Consider the following 18,626-nt stretch of genomic DNA (forward strand, 5'->3'; position numbering starts at 1 on the left):
TTTATCACATCGTTTTTCTATTACTTTTTCTTTTTTCTATTACCTTTATTATTTCGATTAATTTACTTATTACGACTTATTATAAATTTACATTTAACGTATTTTTTTTCTTCAGTTAACAATGTCAACACTAAAAATAAGTTTAATGAGCATGCGTCAATATAGTAGAGGCATGCGCAATTGCATGCAAGTATTTCCAAGGAATTCCTAAGAATTCCGAAGAGTCTCAGTAATTCTAAATAATTCCCAATATTTCTAAAACTAATAATGAATAATTCCAAATTTCCACATAATTCCACCAACTTGTAAACCATAACTTCACAGCGAATGAACTAATAAAAAATTAAAATGCATTTATTTTTCAAATTTTGAACAAGGCTTCATGGAGACAAGATCAAAATCACGAAATTAAATCAAAAATATCTTATTTTTGACTTTCTCAAGTTTTTAAGAAAGTTTTTCAGCCAGAAATGCATTGTTTTGCAAAATCTTGTCTAAAACCAGTCGAAAAATCGATAAAAATTGTGCTATTTTTGCTTTTTTAAGCAGTTAAATACATTTTTGAGCTAATAAACTGAGTTTTTTTGCTAAAACAGATCAAAACTTACTAAATTAGATCAAAAATGATAATATTTTTGCAGTTTCAATTATTTTTGAACTTTCTTAGTATAAAATTTTGCTCAAAAAGTCACAACAATTACCAAATTAGATCGAAAATTATGCGATTTTTGACATTTTCGAGAGTAAAAGAATGTTTTTGATCTAAAAACTTCTTTTTTTCGAAAAATTTTGCTAAAATATACAAAATTACTAAACTAGATTCTACCGTTCTATTTTGGTCTGTTTTACTGGAATTAGTTTGGTGACCTAAAAGTTTACTTTTTTTCAAAAAATTTCAGTCACAAGCAAAAAACCACCAAGTTAGTGCATTTTTTAATGCACATAAAACATTATTTTTGACTTTTTCAGCTAAAAATGCAAGCCGAGGAATTTCCTAATTAGATAGAAAATGGTGTTTATTTTTGAGAAAAAATCTTGTTTTTGATCAAAACATGCCCAAAAATTAATTAGGCAAAAAATTATATTATTTCCATCTATTTTCAAGCGAATCAAAAGGTTTTCGAGCCAAAACCAATTTATTTCACAAAATTTTGCTAAAATAGGCAAATTAGGGGTCGAAAACGCCATCACTTTTGTCTTTGTAAAATTTTACCCAAATTGGCCAAAAAATTAGCAAATTAAGTCGAAAATGGTATATTTTTTAAACTGAGGGTCAGGATAAAAAGTACTCTAACTATTTTGGCTGAAGTTTCTTGCCACTTTCAACAACAAAATTCTAAATTCCATAGTTTTTCACAAAAAGAGGTCTTTTGCGTTTTTTAGATACAACCTCATTAAAAAGGCATCTTTTTCAGTGGGTGTACGTGTTTACAGGAAACTTTTATCTTAAAAATTTCAATTTTGGAACTCTCTGTGTAACACTAATTTTCCAAGGCCTTTGAAGTTTGATTGAAATTAATTTATATAAAACAGTCGTTTTTAATTCTTCTGTGCCATTTTCACTAAGAAACAAAAACATTGCTTGTAGATCCACTCCCAACAACTCCGCACCCCCTCCAACGGCATAACCACCACCACCGACATCGACGTCGCCCTCCCCGGCATGTGGCTCCCAATCGCCATCGCCGTCGACTGGGTCGGCAACAAACTCTACGTCGCCGACTCCGTCGGCCAAAAAGTCGACGTTTTCGAACTCCCTTCAGCCCGCTGGCACGCCATCGTCCTCGGCTCCAACCTCACCAACCCCGCCGACCTCGCCTTGGACCCCACAATGGGCCTCCTCTTCGTCGCCGACAGCTCGCAAGTCCTCCGCGCCAACATGGACGGCACCAACGCGCACGCCATCGTCTCCGAAGCCGCCTACAAAGCCTCCGGGATCGCCGTGGACATCATCGCCAAACGGGTCTTCTGGTGCGACTCTCTCCTCGACTACATCGAAACGGTGGATTACCACGGCCAAGGACGCTTTCTCGTGGTCCGGGGCCAATCAGTCCCAAGTCCGGCCCGTTTGGCCTTATTCGAAAGTAGAGTCTATTGGACCGATGGTACCAAACAAGGGGTCATGTCCGTGGATAAATACGACAGTTCTAGCATCCAATCGATATATCGAATGCAGGAAATTAGAGACCCTAAAGCGGTCAAAGCCATCCATGGGCTAACCCAACCGTATGCGAGCAACCCATGTGGGCACAACAATGGGGCTTGTCACCACATGTGCATCATCACCAACTCCGGGGGAAGTCTAGGTTTCCGGTGTGCGTGCGACACCGGATTTAGACTAACCGAAGATGAGCGAACTTGCGACTTAATCACCGAATTCCTCATGTATTCCCAACAGAGATTCATCAAAGGGAAAGTCCTAAACCCCGTGATTGAAGGCTTCAGCGATGCTATGCTCCCAGTGGTGTCCCGAAGAGCCCGTTTCGTGGGGCTGGACTTCGACGCACGTGACCAACACATCTACTACTCCGATGTCCTCCAGGATGTCATCTACAGAGTCCATCGCAACGGCACCAGTCGCGAAATAGTCCTCGCGTCCCAAAACGAAGGCGTGGAAGGCCTCGCCATAGACTGGGCCTCCAAAAACTTATACTACATTGATAGTCGCAAAGGCACTTTAAATGTTCTATCAACGAGAAATGTCACCTACCGAAGGACACTCCTAAAAAATTTAAAACGACCAAGAGCCATAGTTGTGCATCCCAATAAGGGATTTTTGTTCTTCTCGGAGTGGGATCGCCCGGCTAATATCTCACGAGCCGCCAGTGATGGAACAAACTTGACTGTTTTTAAAAATTTGACTCTGGGATGGCCGAATGGACTCTCGATTGATTTTGAACAAGATCGGTTGTATTGGTGTGATGCACTACTTGATCATGTGCAACATTCGAATCTCGATGGGACTGATGTTAAAACTGTCAATTCGAGATTGATCAGACATCCGTTTAGTATTGTTATACATAAGAATTTTATGTATATTACTGATTGGAGATTGGATGCGATTATTAAGCTTCATAAGTTGACGGGAGAGAATGAAGAAACGTTGATAAGGGAACCGCAAACCAATCGACTATATGGAGTTAAGGTATGTGGAGCAGTCATACAATTTATTTTTAACTAGTCAATGTGGTTAAATCCGACAGGATTAAGAGTTTCATTTTTATTTCGTAAAGTGTCAATTGAGACTTTTCAAAATATCGTGCTACAAAAGACAGTGGGGGAGACTAAGGAAGTGTCTAGAAATACCGGTTTAAACAATATCTAGATTTGCAAAAAAAACGTTTAAAAATTTCTCAAAGAAATGCTCAAACTTAATAAATGTAAATTGAAACTTTTGTGTTACAAAAGACAGTTGGGAAGACTAAGAAAGTGTCAGATGTACTGGATTAAAAAAATTTTAGACTTTCAAAAAAAACATTTAAAAATTTCTTAAAGAAATGTTTAGATTTAAAAAAATGTTAATAGATACGTTTGAAAACATCGTGCTACAAAAAACAGTTGTGGAGACTAAGAAATTGTCAGATGTACTGGATTCAAAAATTTTTAGACTTGCAAAAAACATTTAAAAATTTCTTAAAGAAATGCGTAAATTAAAAAAATGTCAATCGACTAAGGAAGTGTCTACAAAACCGTTTTAAGCAATATCTAGATTTGCAAAAAAAAAACGTTTAAAAAGTTTTGAAATAGAAATGCTCAAATTAAAAAAATGTAAATTGAAACTCTTGAAAATATCGGGTTACAACAGACAGTTGGGGAGACTAAAAAAATGTCAAGAAATACTGGCTTAAAAAATTTCTATACTTGCATAATACATTTTATTTTTTTAAGAAATGCTTCAATTAAAAAAATGTGAATTGAGACTTTTTAAAAAATTGTGCTACAAAAAACAGTGGGGGAGACTAAGGAAGTGTCTAGAAATACTGGTTTAAAAAATATCTTGATTTGCAAAAAAAACGTTTAAAAATTTCTCAAATAGAAATTCAAATTTAAAATATGTAAATTGATACTTTTGAAAATATCGGGTTACAAAAGACAGTTGGGGAGACAAAAAAATGTCAAGAAATACTGGCTTAAAAAATTTTCAGAATTGCAAAAAACATTTAAAAATTTCTTAAAGAAATGCTTAAATTTTAAAAAAATGTCAATCGAGACTTTTATAAAACATCGTGCTATAAAAGACAGAGGAGGAAAATAAGGAAGTGTCTAGAAATACTGGTTTAAACAATATCTAGATTTGCAAAAAAAGAAAACGTCTAAAAATTTCTCAAATAAATGCTTAAATTTAAAAAAATGTCAATCGAGATTTTTTTAAAACATCGTGTTGCAAAAGACAGTGGGGGAGACTAAGGAAGTGTCTAAGAAATACCGGTTAAACAATATCTAGATTTACAAAAAAAAAAACATTTAAAAATTTCTCAAATAGAAATGATCAAATTTAAAAAATGTAAATTGAAACTTTTGAAAATATCGGGTTACAAAAGACAGTTGGGGAGACTAAAAAAATGTCAAGAAATACTGGCTTAAAAAGTTTTTAGACTTGCAAGAAAACATTTAAAAATTTCTTAAAGAGATGCTTAAATTAAAAAAAATGCCAATCGAACGTTTTTTTAAAATATTGTGTTGCAAAAGACAATGGGGGCGACTATTGGAGATCAGATTTTGTCAAAATTCTAAACTTCACACTATCAGTTTTTATCAAAATTTGTAAAGGGGGAAGGCGGCTTTGCCGCTCGCACTCACTCGCTCACACTGTTTGATTTGCAAATATTTTATATAATTAATAAAAACTCACACTATCGGATTTTGTCAAAATTTTTATTTAATTTAAACTAATTTTGCCCCTTTCTAAACCTCATACTATTTGATTTCACAATTTTTCTGTTAATAAACTGGAAATCTATTTTTTGTTAGTTCAATGGGTACATCTAGTTTTTGTTACATTGATAGAAATAATAATTTCAATTAAATTACACATTCCTTGGCCAAATTTCTTTTATATTGGTCTCTTATAGTCTTAAACAATTGGGCAATTTTTTCACAAATTTTATGGTTAAAGTGTACTCACATAAAATATCACATAGTCATATTTAAGAAAAACTGGAATCGAGACTTTTTTAAAACATCGTGTTGCAAAAGACAGTGGGGGAGACTATTGGAGACTATCAGATTTTGTCAAAATTTGTAAAGGGGTTTGCGGCTTTGCGGCTCGTTCCATTCACTATCCGATTTTGTCAAAATAAAGGGGGTTCGCGGCTTTGCCGCTCGCCCCTTTCTTAACCTCACACCTCTTTATTTATATTTATTTAAATTTATTTCGCTCTTTTTTAGTAGGTATATTTAGATAGCTTCATAATGAGGTCAAAACCATTACTTAAAACTCAATTAAATTCAAAAATCTTATAACCGCCGAGTCGATGGAGTGTAAAGGTTGTGGAAATTATAAACTCTAAAAATTTTGTTTTATTTTGTTGGAAGCATTTTTATGAAATAAGTATTTTTTGTTAGATATACAGCGAGCAGGAGCAGCGGATCGACGCCAGCCATCCCTGCTGGAGCAACAACGGCGGTTGTTCAAAACTCTGTTTCGCTGTTCCGCAGGAGAGTGGAAATTTGGTGGCGAAATGCGGTTGTCCATATGGAGAACGGCTGATGCCCGACCAAAAAACCTGTCAAGCTGATCCAAGCCACGAACCTCCGGTGCAAGCATGTCCAAACAGTTGGGATTTCACGTGTAATAACCAGAGATGCATTCCAAAATCGTGGGTGTGTGATGGAGACGACGACTGTTTAGATAACAGTGATGAAGAACAAAATTGTACAAGTAAGTAAGTTGAATTAAATCACCCCCTTTTTGTTTGTTGTTGATTCTTGTTATTTAAGTTTATGAGATCCTTTCTGATATTTTGAGGGTTTTTGTGTACAATGAATAAAATATGACTGCTGAATTTTAAAACTTGACGTGTTTTTCGTACGCGCATATTTTAAAGTTTATTCGGAGGAACGAAAAATTTGCTGGTGTTGGTGTATGATGGATGTACAAGTGCACCATTAAAATGTATGGAAAATTAAAAAAGTGTGCTCATGTATGTACCACCAAAAAGGTTTTCCGAAATGAATAAAACACTAGCTGCGTACCTACATTTATTAAAGCCAAAATCATGAGTATATTCATTAAAATTATTTACTTTTTATTTTTATAAATTAGTAAACTAGACAAGGATACGCATTTGAGCGCTATTTTGTTGAAATCTCTTGATGTTATAGAATTTCTTAGTAAAATTTGTTTAAAAAAGTTAAAATCACTCTAAATGGAGTAAACGAATTAAAAACAATACATTTTAGGCTTCATTTCGTGGTTTTCTGGACTGTTCTTGCAATTTTTTTTTAAATTCACTAAATAATTCAATAGTTCCCGAAGGACACTCTTCAATAATTAAAACCAAAAGTTTTACACGTAATTTTGTGAATTTTTCTTTTGTTTTGGCGAAATCTCTCAAAGTTAGTGGATCCAGATTTCTAAAACGTGCATTTTACACCTAATTTTACGATTTTTTGTTTTGTTTTGGCAAATCACTTGCAATTGTTGTACTTTTAGATGAAAAACACTCTATTTAGATTCAGTTTTGGGATCTGCTGCCTTTTTTGACAAGATTTCTCGAAATTAGTAAGTTTCTTAGTGTATTTTTTTAAACAAGTAAAAAAAGTGTCTTGTTTTGGCGAAATCTCTCTCAGTTATTATGTTCTTAAGCGAAAAATAGTTTGAGTATCGCAAAATTTGCGAAAATAATTTAATTTAGACTCAATTTTGGGATTGAAAGTTTTCTTTTGTCGAAATTTTTTGAAATTAGGTACATTTCTTAATGTAATTTTTTTTTAAACAACAAAAAAAAAAGAAAAATTCGGGCGAATTGATTGAAAACAATGCAACTTACACATAGTTTTGAAAATTTCTGTATCTACTGCAAGGATCACACACTCTCCATTAAAACTACTAAAGGACACTCTTAATTGATCTAAATAAGCAAAAATTACGCTTTTAAGAGATAATTTTGCGATTTTTTTGCACAAAGTAGGTAAAAAAATTCATTTTCGACTTAAATATGAAAGAAAATAACGTTAATATTTTAATTTTTTGCCTTGTTTTGGCGAAATATCTTAAATCTAGCGTATTTACATGTAAAAAACGCGATAAATCGTAGGAAGAGACGAAAATAATGCATTTCCGACCTATTTTGACTTCCTGCTTTGTTTTTCTTTTGACATCTTTCGGAATTCACTAAGCAATCCACTAGTTGCTGAAGGACACTCTTAAGTGATCTAAATAAGACGTTTTTTGTGATTTAATTAATATGTTATAATTGAGCTAAATAAGCAAAAATAACGCATATTTTTTGCTTAATTTTGCGATTTTTTCTTCTGTTTAGGCAAAATCATTTGCAATTATTAAGTTTTTAATTGAAAGTACACCAAATTGTGCGAAATAGGCAAAGAAATTTAGTCCCAATGTTTTAGCGTTTTGACAAAACATACGAAATCAATAATTGAAACCAAAAATTGTACATCTAATTTTGAGAATTTGTCTTGTTTCGGCGAAATCTATCAAAGTTAGTGGATCTAGAAGTAAAAAATTTCTAAATCCTGCATTTCAGACCTAATTTTACGATTTTTTGCTTTGTTTTGGCGAAATCACTCGAAATTATTGTGTTTTAAAGTGAAATACGGTCTGAATGACGCAAAATTTGCGAATATAATACAATTTAGCCGAATTTTGCGATTTTTTCGAAATTTTTCTAATTTAGGTGAGTTTCGTAGTGTTATTTTTCTTCAAAACAAGTAAAAAAAAGTGAGAAACGCTCTAAATTTAGCGAATTGATTGAAAAAAAAATTCTCACTTAATTTTGAGAATTTCTCAAAACGGACTGGATATCGTAAAATTTGCGAAAATAATACAACTTATAGCCAATTTTGAAATTTTGTTGGCGAGATTTTTTGAAATTATTGAGTTTCTTAGTGAAAACTTTTAAAATATACTAGATTTGTGTCAAAATAAACCAATATCGAGTTTTATTTTGCATTTTTTTACGAGAAATGTTATCGAAAATGCTCAATTAAATCTTTTCCTTAAAAAAGGATATGCTATCAAGCAAGCCGAAAAAGCAAACCCATAGCCTATTTATGAAAATTTCTGCATTAATTTAACAGAAAATATTGAAGTTAAGCTATTTTTGTTAAAAAGGAATCAAATTCAATGAGACACTATAATTTGAAGTAAAATTACCCACATTTAGGGTCTATTTTTGGGATATTCATAGCAAAATCTTAAAAAAAGATACATTTTTGTAAGACAATGCAAATTGCGAAGACGCTGGGGGACGTAGCACGAAACAATTGGTAAAAATCGGTCGCTCCGTTGGGTCGCAAAGACCAAAAATCGGCCGTAAAGCGGCTCCAGGCAATATTATAATAATTTTGTAGACCAAGAAATTGAAAAAAAATGTAGGCTAAAAATTGACGTATTCGATGCTTTTTTTCGAAATTTTTCGAATTTAGGTGAATTTCGTAGTATTATTTTTCTTCAAAACAAGTAAAAAAAAAGTGAAAAACGCTTTAAATTGACCGAAGTAATTGAAAAAACACCTTTCACACTTAATTTTGAGAATTTCTGTATTGTTTCGGCGAAATCTTTCGAATTTTAAGTGAAAAACGGACTGGATATCGTATGAATCGAATTCAATATTTTTGAAGTCTGAGTGTAAAATTTGCGAGAATAATACAATTTATAGCCAATTTTGTTGGCGAGATTTTTTGAAATTTTTGAGTTTCTTATTGAAAACTTCTAAAATATGCTAGATTTTTGTTAAAATAAGCCAATATCGAGTTTTATTTTGCAATTTTTTGCAGGTTTTTGCGACAAATGTTTCAAAAATATTCAATAAAATCTCTTAAAATTGTCTTAAAAAAGGATATGCTATCAAACAAGCCGAAAAAGCAAACCATAGCCTATTTTTCAAATTTTCCGCATTAATTTAACAGAAAATATTGAAGTAAAGCAATTTTTGTTAAAAAGGAATCAAATTAAATGAGACACTATAATTTGAATTAAAATTACCCACATTTAGGGTTTATTTTTGGGATATTCAAAACAAAATCTTTTAAAAAAGATACATTTTTGTAAGAAAATGCGAATTACGTAAACGCACAATCCAAAAATGTATTTTTACTGAGTGTGTGTATAACAAGGGGACGTAGCACGAAACAATTGGTAAAAATCGGTCTCACCGTTTGGCCCCAAAGACCAAATGTGTGCCGTAAAGCGGCTCCAGGCAATATTATAATAATTTTATAGACCAAGAAATTGAAAAAAAAAATAATTGTAGGCTAAAAATTGACGTATTTGATGTTTTTTTTTCGAATTTAGGTGAGTTTCGTAGTATTATTTTTCTACAAAACAAGTAATAAAAGTGAAAAACGCTCTAAATTTACCGAAGTGATTGAAAAAAATCCTTTCACACTTAATTTTGCCTATTTTTGAAATTTTCTGCATTAATTTAACAGAAAATAGTGAAATAAAGCTATTTTTGTTAAAAAGGAATTAAATGAAACACTATAATTTGTAAATTTACTCACATTTAGAGTTTATTTTTAGGATATTTAAAACAAAATCTTTTAAAAAATGATTTTTGTAAGAAAATGCAAATTGCGAAGACGCAAGGGGACGTAGCGCGAAACAAGTGGTAAAAATCGGTCGCACTGTTCGGCCGCAAAGATCAAAAGTCGGCCATAAAGCGGCTCCAGGCAATATTATAATAACTTTGTAGACCAAGAAATTGAAAAAAAAGTTGTAGGCTAAAAATTGACGTATTTGATGCTTTTTTTTTTCGAAATTTTTCGAATTTAGGTGAGTTTCGTAGTGTTATTTTTCTTCAAAACAAGTAAAAAGTGAAAAACGCTCTAAATTGACCGAAGTGATTGAAAAAAAAACCTTTCACACTTAATTTTGAGAATTTCTGTATTGTTTCGGCGAAATCTTTCGAATTTTAAGTGAAAAACGGACTGGATATCGTAAAATTTGCGAAAACAATACAATTTATAAACAATTTTGAAATTTTGTTGGCGAGATTTTTTGAAATCACTGAGTTTCTTAGTGAAAACTTTTAAAATATACTAGATTTGTGTCAAAATAAACCAATATCGAGTTTTATTTTGCATTTTTTTACGAGAAATGTTATCGAAAATGCTCAATTAAATCTTTTCCTTAAAAAAGGATATGCTATCAAGCAAGCCGAAAAAGCAAACCCATAGCCTATTTTTGAAAATTTCTGCATTAATTTAACCGAAAATATTGAAGTAAAGCTATTTTTGTTAAAAACGAATCAAATTAAATGAGACACTATAATTTGAAGTAAAATTACTCACATTTAGGGTTAATTTTTGGGATATTTAAAACAAAATCTTTTAAAATAAGATACATTTTTGTAAGAAAATGCAAATTGCGAAGACGCAAGGGGACGTAGCGCGAAACAAGTGGTAAAAATCGGTCGCACTGTTCGGCTGCAAAGATCAAAAGTCGGCCGTAAAGCGGCTCCAGGCAATATTATAATAATTTTGTACACCAAAAAATTGAAAAAAAAATGTAGGCTAAAAATTGACGTATTTGATGCTTTTTTTGCGAAATTTTTCGAATTTAGGTGAGTTTCGTAGTATTATTTTTCTTCAAAACAAGTAAAAAAAAAACGCTCTAAATTGACCGAAGTGATTGAAAAAAAAAAACCCTTTCACACTTAATTTTGAGAATTTCTGTATTGTTTCGGCGAAATCTTTAGAAATTTAAATGAAAATCGGACTGGATATCGTAAAATTTGCGAGAATAATACAATTTATAGCCAATTTTGTTGGCGAGATTTTTTGAAATCATGGAGTTTCTTAGTGAAAACTTCTAAAATATGCTAGATTTGTGTTAAAATAAGCCAATATCGAGTTTTATTTTGCATTTTTTTGCAGGTTTTTGCTACAAATGTTATCGAAAATGCTCAATAAAATCTCTTTAAATTGATTTAAAAAGGGATATGCAATCAAAAAAGCCGAAAAAACAAACCCATAGCCTGTTTTTGAAATTTTCTGTATTAATTTAACAGAAAATATTGAAGTATAGCAATTTTTGTTAAAAAGGAATCAAATTAAATGAGTACACTTTAATTTGAAGTAAAATTACCCACATTTAGAGTTTATTTTTGGGATATTCAAAACAAAATCTTTTAAAAAAAGATACATTTTTGTAAGAAAATGCGAATTGCGAAAACGCGCGTAGGGGACGTAGCACAAAACAATTTGGTCGCAAAGACCAAAAGTCGGCCGTAAAGCGGCTCCAGGAAATATTATAATAATTTTGTAGACCAAGAAATTGAAAAAAAAAATGTATCCTAAAAATTGACGTATTTTCAATGAAAAAGACCCTTTTATCATTTATTATTTATTTTGTTGGTGGTTCCTATTTTTACCATTAAAATGATTTTAAAAAATTACCACAAGGATCACACACTCTCTATTTATCTTCCAGAACCAACCTGCGGCACGAACGAATTCCAATGCAAATCGGGCCGTTGCATCCCCATGACATTCAAATGCGACGCTGAGAACGACTGCGGCGATTTTAGTGACGAAACCGGTTGCGTGAACGTAACTTGCGGCTCGACGCAATTCCATTGCGACAACGGCCGTTGCATCCCCAACAGCTGGAAATGCGACTCGGAGAACGACTGCGGCGACGGCTCCGACGAGGGCGAATCCTGCGCTGAGAAGACCTGCGCTTATTACCAATTCACGTGTCCGAGGACGGGCCACTGCATCCCGCAGAATTGGGTCTGCGACGGCGACGACGACTGCTTCGACAAGCAGGACGAGCAGGACTGTCCCCCCATCACCTGTCAACCGAATCAGTTCAAATGCGCTGATTTACGACAGTGCGTGCAAGAAAGTTACAAATGCGACGGGATTCCGGATTGTAATGACGGCAGTGATGAATTGGGGTGTCGTAAGTGGGCGAAACTTTAAATTGTCGGTGAATTAAGAGACGTTTTTCTTAATTACAGCCTCCATTGCACCTGATCAGTGTAACAATGAGAAGCAGTTTCAGTGTCAATCGTCGAGTATTTGCATACCCAAAGCGTGGCATTGCGATGGGACGCACGATTGTGATGATGGGTCCGATGAGCCGGAGTCCTGTGGAGAGATCAAGTGTGCACCCAACTTTTACATGTGCGACAATGGACAGTGCGTTTTTAAGGTAACTTAATAATGGTTTTCTTAATATTGCAAAAAACAAAGTCAAATATCAATCAAAATATTTCAATACCTCACTTTCAGACCTTATTTTAACATAAAACATCTTATTTTTATCTATTAACTTAATTACACGTGTTGGGAGGCAAAAACCGCGACATTGCCCCACCGTACGGATTTGTAACATGTAATTTTTTTGTTACATGTTGACATTTTGTTGTAAAATTTTATGAAAGTAACTCAAGTGGTTTCAGAGGAACTAATAAGGGATTAGAATCAGCCTGTATATCTGTAACGAAGTTTACTTGATAAATTAGAGTTATTTTTTAATGTAGAATAATGGTTGCAATTTTTGGGAATGTAAGAGAAACACTTTGTGTACCATACTTACAAAATGTAAAACTGTATACATAAAATAATTTGTTAAGAGACAAATATGATAAGTGAAAATTTTGCCAAATTTTCAATACTTTTCAATACGAAAATGCTCTAAATCGAGCGAAACAAGAATTAATTTTGCACAAAGTAGGTAAAAAAATGCATTTTAGACTTAATTTTGAAAAGAAAGAAAGTAAATTTTGCAATTTTCGGCCTAGTTTTGTCAAATATCTTAAAACTAGCGTATTTCTAAGTAAGAACCGCGATAATTCATGGAAAGAGACGAAAATAACACATTTCGGCTCTATTTCGACTTTCTGCTTTGGTTTTTTGGAATCTCTCAAAATAAATAAGTTTCTTAGTGATTTTTGAAACAAGTAAAAAAGTAGAAAACCCTTTAAATTGAGCGAACTATTTGAAAACAAAACATTTTGCTCTTCATTATGTGATTTTTCAACTTGTTTTGACAAATTTTTCAAAATTTACTGGTTGCTGAAAGTCACTCGTAATTTAGCTAAATAAGTAAAAATAACGCATTTTAGGCCTGATTTTTTGCTCTGTTTTAGTCAAATCTCTTGCAATTAATGTGTTTTTAAATGCTAATAAATGTGCGACATAGTCAAAAACAACACACATTTGAACTAATTTTGTGATTTTTTTTTCTTATTTTAACGAAATATGCTTGAAATTCGTTCACGAGTTTGGTACTATGTGAAAAGCGCTTTAAATTGAGCGAATCATTGAAAAACAACGCATTTTACACCATTTTACACCTAATTTCTGGAAATTTCTGTTTTGTTTCTGCGAAATCCCTCGAAGTTTGTGGATCCAAAAGTGAAAAAATTTCTAAATACCACGTTTCAGGTCTGTTTTTACGATTTTCTGCTTTGTTTTTGCGAAATCATTCGAAATTATTAGGCGAAAAACGCTCTACATATTCCATAATACACAAAAAATAGTTCAATTTTGCGACTTGTTCCCTATTTTGACGAGTTTTTTCGAAATCAGTAAGTTTTTTAATAATTTTTGAAGCAAGTAAAAAAAGTAAAAAACGCTATAAACAAGACTTAATTTTCACGAAGTAAGTAGAGAAATGCATTTTAAACTTAATTTTGATTTTTGCTTTATTGTTTTATCAAAATATTTCAAACCAGGTTCTAAGTAAAAACGCGATAAATTGTGGAAAGAGACCAAAATAACGCATTTCGGCCCTATTTTGAATATCCGCTTAATTTTTTTTGAAATCTTTCGAAATTAGTGAGTATCTTTTAGTGATTTTCTTAAACAAGTGAAAAACTATGAAAAACGCTCTAAATTGGGCGAAACAACTGAAATTTTCTGATTTGTTTTGGAAAAATCTTGCAAAATTGTCTAAGCAATTTAATAATTATTGCTGAAGGACACTCTTAATTGAACTAAAAAACGCATTTTAGACTTAATTTTGCGATTTTTTTTTCTGTTTTGACCAAATCTTGTACAAAAATTCATATAATTTTGAAAGATAAATGCAGCAAAAAAATAAAAAATAACGCATTTTTAACTTCATTTTGTGATTTTTTTTGAAAACAACAATTTCACACTTAATTTTAAGAATTTGTATTTTGTTGTGGCGAAATTTCTCAAAGTTAGTGAGTTTAATAAGTGAAACATCGTACATTTAAGAGTAATTTTACAATTTTCTTTTTTGTTTTGACGAGATTTTTTGAAATTATTGTGATTTTAAATGAAGAACCTCTGGGTATCGTAAAATGCAATGCAATGCAATTTATTTATTTTTCGAAATTAATGACTCTCTTAGTGATTTTTTTAAAGAAGTAAAAAAGTGAAAAACGTTCTAAATTGAGTGAATTTTGAGAATTTCTCTCTTGTTTAGGCGAATTCTCTCAAAGTTATAAGCTAAATCCTACATTTCAGTTCTTATCCTATGATTTTCTGCTTTATTTTGGCGAAATCACGCAAAATTATTGTGTTTTTAGGCAAAATATGCAAAGAAAAATGTGCAATTTAAGTCCAATTTGCGATCTGCTACCTTTTTTAGGCGAGATTTTACGAAATTGTGCCAAACAGGCCAAAATTTTAGACCTAATTTTGTGATTTTTTTTTCTTGTTTTGACAAAACATGCTCAAAATTCGTTTGTGAAATTCTTGGTGTTTTTTTAAACAAGTAAAAAACTCTATAATCGAGCAAAACAAGACCTAATTTTGCACGAAGTAAAAAAAAATGATGCTAATATTGCAATTTTCTTCAAACTACCGTATTGGTAAGTAAAAAACTTGCCAAATTTGTAATTTTCTGTGAAAATTGAAAAGTTTCTTTGTGAAGAACGCCTTATTTTGGCAAAAAAAAACATTTTAGACTTAATTTTTAAAAATAATGTTAGCTAATATTGCAATTTTCTGCCTTATTGCTTTGGCGAAATATTTTAAACTGGCATATTTTTAAGTAAAAAACGCGATAGATAAATCGTCGAAAAAGACAAAAATAATGCATTTTAGCCCTGTTTTGTTTTTTGAAATCTCTCGGAATTTATGATTATTTTAGTGAATATTTTTTATTTAAACAAATAAAAAATAATGAAAAAACGCTCCTAATTGAGTGAACCATTGAAAACAAGGCATTTCAGACTTCATTTCATTATTTTCTGACTTGTTTTGGCAAAATCTTTCAAAATTCACTAAGTAATTCACTAGTTGCCAAAGGACACACTTAATTGAGCAAAATAAGCCAAAATAACGCTTTAAAAAGAAAATTCTGCTATTTTTTGCATTGTTTTGGCCACATTTTTTATTTATTTTTTTGGGCATTATTTTTGACTTCATTTTGTGATTTTATTTCTTGTTTTTACGAAACACGCCCGAAATTTGTGAAAAATAAATGTTCTAAATTAAGCGAATCATTTGAAAACAACAATTTCACTCTTAATTCTGAGAATTTCTGTTTTGTTGTGGCGAAATTTCTCAAAGTTAGTGAGTCTATAAGTGAAAAATGCTCTAAATCGTACATTTCAGACTAATTGTACGATTTTCTTTTTTGTTTTGACGAGATTTTTCGAAATTATTGTGTTTTTAAATGAAAAACCTCTAGGTATCGCAAAATTTGCAAAAATAATTTAATTTATTAATTTTTCGAAAGTCCTATTTGCGAGATTTTACGAAATTGTGCCAAACAACAAAAATTTTAGACCAGATTTTGTATTTTTTTTTCTCTTGTTTTGACAAAACATGGCCCAAATTCGTTTGTGAAATTCTTACTGTTTTTTTAAACAAGTAAAAAACGCCATAATCGAGCAAAACAAGACCGAATTTTGCAAGAAGTAACGCTCATATTGCAATTGCAAAACTTGCCAAATTTGTAATTTTCTGTGCAAATAGTAAGTTTCTTTGTGAAGAACGCCTTATTTTAGGAAAATATTGTGAAATTAATAAACAACGTTCTAAATTGAGCGAAAATAACTTATTTCAGAACAAATTTTGTGATTTTCTATTTTGTATTACCAAAATTTCTCAAAATTAGTAGATTCATAACTGAATTTTTATCGAAAATCAATCTAGGCCTACATATGCGACGGCAAGGACGACTGCGACGACGGCTCCGACGAGAGCTACATCCACGCTTGCAAAAAACCACCATTCCGGTGCCCATCTGGGCAATGGAACTGTCCAGGGGTGTCCGAACGCTGCGTAAATCTAACCAACGTTTGTGACGGCAAACCCGACTGTCCTAACGGTGCCGACGAAGACCCTGATTGCGATTTCAAAGAATGCCAACATCAAGGCGGCTTATGTTCCAATGGGTGCAAAGAAACACCCATAGGACCAATGTGTCTATGCCCTTTGGGCGAAACCTTGAAAGAAGACGGATTCACATGCGAGGACCTCAACGAATGCGAACCACCCGGAATTTGCTCACAGACTTGCACCAACACCAAAGGTTCCTACTTTTGTAGCTGTGTCCCAGGTTATCTACTAGAACCCAATAAGCATTCATGCAAGGCTTATAGTAAGTTTAAAAAAAAATCATCTTATTTATTTTTCATTTCTTCTTTTTTTTTTCTTCTAGATCATTCATCAGCCTTTTTGATCATTTCCAATCGGCATTCCATTCTTGTGGCAGACTTGAAGGATCAAGGCCTTGAACGAGTACCAATCATCGTTGAAAATGTCGTCGCTACTGCCTCCAATATGCATACTGGAACCATCTTTTGGTCCGATATGAAATTGAAGAAAATTTCGCGACTTGATCGTGGCGGTGAACCAGTTGAAGTTATTTCGAATGGTTTAGATCTTGTTGAAGGTTTGGCCTATGACTGGATTGGTGGAAACATCTACTGGTTGGACTCCAAACTTAACACCATCGAAGTTGCGAAAGAAAATGGCAGTAATCGAATTGTTCTTGTCAAAGAAAACATCACGCAACCGAGGGGAATGTGTCTGGATCCAAGTCCAGGGTAAGAAATTGCACTACTTCAAAAAGTCAAAAAATTGAAGGAAAAAAATTTTTTTTTTATTTTTTGGTTTTTGTTGAAAGGCTGTTATTCATTTCATTAAAAAAAACTATTTTGAAGCTTTAAGTTTCTAGTTTTGAGATCTTTTGGCAAAAAATTTTGCGAGGAAAGAAAATTCTAATTTTTTTGTTTTTGGTTCAACGCTAATAATTTTTTACACTATAATCCCATTTATACCAAGAATTCAAAATAATCTCATATAATTCCAAGGTATCCCAAAGAATTCCAAATTTCAATAAAAGTAAAAACTGATGTGATATTTATTGATTAAATAATTTTTTGATATTATTTTTCCATGTTTGTTAAGTTTTTTACTATAGGAGTGTGTTCATATTATAATGTAGTATTACAAAATTTCTCTAATTGTATGTAGTCCCTTTTTGTGGTTTTTACTTTTTTATTCAATCTTTTGCTTTTTCAATTACTATACCGTGAGCGGCAAAAAAATATGTAATAATCTTATTAAAACTAAAAATCTTTTGTTTTGGCAAAAATACATCGAAGAGGTTAATTTTTTTTGAAAAAATACACAGTTCTCAACTTGATTTAGAATTTTACACTTTTTGGTTTTTGGAAAGCTCTATTTTTTTAGTCATTTTAACAAATCTTTCAATTCTCAAAATGACAACACCAAAATATTAATCATGTCTTAGATAAAGTTTTCGAAAAACAATTATTCAAGTAAGAAAGGTAATAAGTTTAGTTTTGATATGAACAAAACACAATTATACAATCACACAATTATAAATCAAGTTGAGAATTTGGTATTTTTTACAAAAAAATTGACCTGTTCGAGCATTTTTACCAAAACAAAATATTTTCAGTTTTAATAAATAAGATCATTTCATAATTTTGCCGCTCACTGTATATATAGTGTGTCCCCGGATAGTTGAAACGACTCTTGTAAAAGTTAAAAAATTCTCGATTTACATTCTCATTTTTTGGGATTCATCCCTGACAAATTTCTAACATAATTTTGGTTTTAAAAAATCAAGTATGTTAAGTATAATAATATGTAAAAGAAAGTAAACACAATCAAAGACAAAAAATTAATTTGAAAACTTAACATAAAACAAATTCTCAGATAAATAATAAAACTGTAGATAAAAATAAATAATTATGAAATCCAGAAAACAATATTAGGAACAACTTTACACAAAGTCTGAGGGTTTAATACGCATGCGCTAATGTAGCAAACGCATGCGCATTCACATGAGTACTTCCAAGGAATTACAAAGAATTCCAAATAATAATTCTAAATAATTCTACAGCGGTTTACCCCTCGATTTAAAAAAATTTTTTTACCCTCAACATTGAGTTAAAGAAAAGAAAAAAGTAAGTATCGTGTTGTTTTAGTAAATCTATCGCGTATTCACTAATACTGATAGAGATTTTTTTCAGCTT

The 18,626-nt window shown here is 31.9% G+C and overlaps 1 protein-coding gene across 1 annotated transcript in view; it reads left to right on the forward strand.

Moving 5' to 3' along the window:
- LOC123005118 (low-density lipoprotein receptor-related protein 2) overlaps positions 1-18,626 on the forward strand; it is a 110,032-nt gene that overhangs the window by 57,882 nt on the left and 33,524 nt on the right. The window contains exons 7-12 of the mRNA XM_044398740.1: positions 1,589-3,145; positions 5,566-5,881; positions 11,618-12,091; positions 12,150-12,343; positions 16,270-16,717; positions 16,778-17,165. Coding sequence (XP_044254675.1) covers positions 1,589-3,145; positions 5,566-5,881; positions 11,618-12,091; positions 12,150-12,343; positions 16,270-16,717; positions 16,778-17,165 — 3,377 coding nt within the window. The remainder of the gene's footprint in view (positions 1-1,588; positions 3,146-5,565; positions 5,882-11,617; positions 12,092-12,149; positions 12,344-16,269; positions 16,718-16,777; positions 17,166-18,626) is intronic.

The sequence above is a fragment of the Tribolium madens genome, unplaced genomic scaffold (assembly GCF_015345945.1).
Source record: "Tribolium madens isolate multiple individuals breed KSU strain unplaced genomic scaffold, Tmad_KSU_1.1 Scaffold_11;HRSCAF=98;Tcas5.2_LG3b, whole genome shotgun sequence".
NCBI classification, from domain to species: domain Eukaryota; kingdom Metazoa; phylum Arthropoda; class Insecta; order Coleoptera; family Tenebrionidae; genus Tribolium; species Tribolium madens.